Here is a 3,389-nt window from a genome sequence, read left to right as displayed (position 1 = left end):
CCCTGTAACAATGAAAACGGTAGTTCCGTAAAAAACAACTACTTGTTCCTCCTCACTGTTCAAAACACCATGTCATAGATATTTATGGAATATACATGTATGTGTGACAGATTTTGATAATTGAATGGATCATTTTGCATGTGATGGCTCAAGCGATGAAAGAATGTTTAGAAGTTGTGAAGAGGACGACAGTTTCACTGAGTCAACTCGTCAGTTTTGATCAGCAAGACGTGTGCAAGTGTTTTTTGTGCATATTGTAGACAATTACTTTTTTGCACACATGTGCCAAACTAGCGCATGTGTGCAAAAAGTTATAGTTCTAATCAGTTGTGAACAACAAACTAATTATTCAGAGCTTGTTTGAGCTTATTGTTTTGAAAAAAAATAATTCTCTTTCGGGAATTGAGCCAAAGCGAATGAGAAACACTGTAATAGTTGAACAAAGAAGAGATAAATAATGGGACATTATAGTGGCTTAATGCTTTGTATTGTCACCCCTCTCAAGTGTACTGCAATTATTCGAGTCATTAGGTAATCCTGCGTCATGACCCAGGTGATTTCCTCTATTTTCTTCCCTTTTTAAAACCCAAGGGATTAAATTACTTCCCTCTTGCCTGTACCGTACCTTATGGTGATATAAATGCTAAAATGCTGTGGGACAGAACAGAGTAGGTAACACCTGAGTTGAATTAGGTGAAGTGAAGAAAACAGCATGTCTGAGGATATCTATGCCAAACCAGACCTCACCAAAAAAGTTAGATTTCAGGCAGCTTCGAAGGAGGACGGAAACAAGGACGCCTGCGAAGACGTCGACGATGCAAGGATTTATGACAACTACTGGGCAGAGGAGAGTCCACCACAGGACCAATCACAGGACCAATCACAGGACAAATCACAGGACAAATCACAGGACAAATCACAGGACAAATCACAGGACAACACCACTGAGGACCAACAGAAAAGTATCTACCTGTCTGTCTGTCCGTCTCATGTATATAAATTACATAGGACATTGTATTTACTGTAAGATTGGATGAGACATAAAAAAACAACCAAAGTTTAGCTACCTTAAAGTAAAGTAGTATACTTCAAGTTTATTTTATAAAGTAAAATTAAATAAAGTTCAAGTATATTTCCCAGGTATACTTTATGTACTAAGTATACTAATATCAATGTACTAGCAGGTGTACTTCAATACTTCTTGGGACTAAATTGGCCCACTTTTTAATTTATAAAAGTATACTTTTAAGTGTACTTTAAGTGTAAGAATAGCAAACTTTGAGTACACAACTAAGTTGTATTTTGTACCCCAACTATACTATGAAGTCGACCATACTAAAAGTGAACTTATAGGTATACCTTTTGTTTACTAGTTATATACTTGTAGCCCCTACTTTATTTCATGAAAGTACGCTTGAAAATATACTCTCAGTAAACTACTATTTTAATAGTTTTTACTTCAAGTATACTTGTAAGTTTTCTTTAACTTATAGTATATTACAAAAAGAGACTTGTTCCTTTTGCTATTTGACTTGATGTTTTGTGATGATAAAGAAAAAAGGTTTTCGCGCATAACGGAGAATGCAAAATAGTTGTCAGTATGAGCCAAGTATACTTACACTTTTCTGTATACTTCTCAGTATGAGCCAAGTATACTTAGACTTTTCTGTATCAGTATAAGCCAAGTATACTTAGACTTTTCTGTATACTTGTCAGTATGAGCCAAGTATACTTAGACTTTTCTGTATACTTGTCAGTATAAGCCAAGTATACTTAGACTTTCCTGTATACTTGTCAGTATAAGCCAAGTATACTTAGACTTTTCTGTATACTTGTCAGTATAAGCCAAGTATACTTAGACTTTCCTGTATACTTGTCAGTATAAGCCAAGTATACTTAGACTTTTCTGTATCAGTATAAGCCCAGTATACTTAGACTTTTCTGTATACTTGTCAGGATAAGCCACGTATACTTAGACTTCTCTGTATACTTCTCAGTATATAAGCCAAGTTTAATTAAGTATACTTTTGTTAAGTATATCTCTGATAAGTACATAAAAAGTAAACTGAAAGCATACGCTCTTATTTTAAGTTAAAAAGAAGTATACTTATAGCACACTTGAATAAACTTCTTTTAGATAAGGGTACTGTATATAGCCATGGCATTTTTAAACGTGGGTAGCTAAAAATAACTAATTGTTAACTTTTAATGGATCAAAACCCAACTAGATATTAAATGCAAATCCTAATTAAGAGTATGCCACTAATTCTCAACTCTCATCAGTACTGTTTATTTGTGCCCACAGCCGCTTCAGTCAATGTGAGTTCAGGAAAGAAGACTCGTCCTGGAGCTGCTGCATTGTTTCTGGGGCTGCTGTGTCTTCTCTTCCTGGTGCAAGTCATTGTCCTGGTGGTCGTATGTATGTTTTTTTCTATATTCTAACTATATGGTACATTACCCGTATATATGATGTACGTGATCTTTGAGCCTTCCACATGTTGGACCCTTGCTGTGCCAGATATTCTAGAGAAAAATCGACTGTCCAGCGAGAGAGACGAACTACAGACAAGTTACATCAAAATGAAAAGCCTCAACGTCAACCTGACCAGCGAGAGAAACGAACTACAGACGAGTAACAAAGAAATGAAAAGCCTCAACGTCAACCTGACCAGCGAGAGAGACGAACTACAGACAAGTAACAGCCAAATGAAAAGCCTCAACGCCGACCTGACCCAAAAGACGAGACAGTTAGAGATCGAGAAAGACCGTTTGAATGCCACGAACAAAAACCTCACCAAAGAGAGAGATGAATTTCAAAAACTGTCTGGTGAGTGAAAATATGAAATATGTTTTTAATCAAAGAATAGTTTGACATTTTGGAAATTGCAATTGTTGTCTTTCTTGCCAAGAATTAGGTGAGAGGATCGATACCGCTCTCACGTAGCCTACGATAAGCAGTTAGCTTATCACAAAGACTGGAAACAGGGGGAAACAGCTAGCCTGTCTCTGTCCAAAGATATAATAAAAAAAATGCAACCTAAAATTAAAGCTAAAGCTCACTAATTAAAAAGTTATATAAGATTTATTTAAAGGGACTGTTTGTAACTTCTTACACGTATAAATCAATCCGGGTCGGTGTCCCATGCGCGCTCGCGTGTGGCTACGCTGTTCAGACAAGACTCCAACACAAACTAAACGGAAGCCCGTCTCGCAAAACAGCGTTGGCCGCGGTCGGAGGACGCGGGGGAGACCGTAGCTTTGATCTCCAGGGCAGGAGTCTCTGCTGTACTCTGCTCCTCTGCTCCTCTGCCTGCCTTCATTCACACAGCGCGCTTGTTACTCGCTCAGCTTGCTCCACCTCTACACGTGCGTGCGCGCACACTACACAC

The 3,389-nt window shown here is 37.8% G+C and overlaps 1 protein-coding gene across 1 annotated transcript; it reads left to right on the top strand.

Annotated features, from left to right (window-relative positions):
* The first annotated feature begins 662 nt into the window (after window positions 1–662).
* Window positions 663–2,835, top strand: LOC141762849 (uncharacterized). Its single transcript, XM_074626936.1, has 3 exons — window positions 663–962; window positions 2,306–2,419; window positions 2,519–2,835. The coding sequence occupies exons 1-3, from the start codon at window positions 713–715 to the stop codon at window positions 2,833–2,835; spliced, it is 681 nt and encodes a 226-aa protein (XP_074483037.1). The 5' UTR covers window positions 663–712.
* The last annotated feature ends 554 nt before the right edge of the window (window positions 2,836–3,389 follow it).

This window comes from Sebastes fasciatus, chromosome 3 (assembly GCF_043250625.1).
Source record: "Sebastes fasciatus isolate fSebFas1 chromosome 3, fSebFas1.pri, whole genome shotgun sequence".
NCBI lineage: Eukaryota > Metazoa > Chordata > Actinopteri > Perciformes > Sebastidae > Sebastes > Sebastes fasciatus.
The sequence above is the reverse complement of the archived record's forward strand: the minus strand, read 5'-3'. Positions and strand labels throughout refer to the sequence as shown.

Bases quoted from the DNA above. Each gene is read 5' to 3' on its own strand.
- LOC141762849 (XM_074626936.1), top strand. From the start codon at position 713: ATGTCTGAGGATATCTATGCCAAACCAGACCTCACCAAAAAAGTTAGA. The intron at 963-2,305 runs GTATCTACCTGT...TTGTGCCCACAG, and splicing joins CACTGAGGACCAACAGAAAA to CCGCTTCAGTCAATGTGAGT. The intron at 2,420-2,518 runs GTATGTTTTTTT...TTGCTGTGCCAG, and splicing joins CATTGTCCTGGTGGTCGTAT to ATATTCTAGAGAAAAATCGA.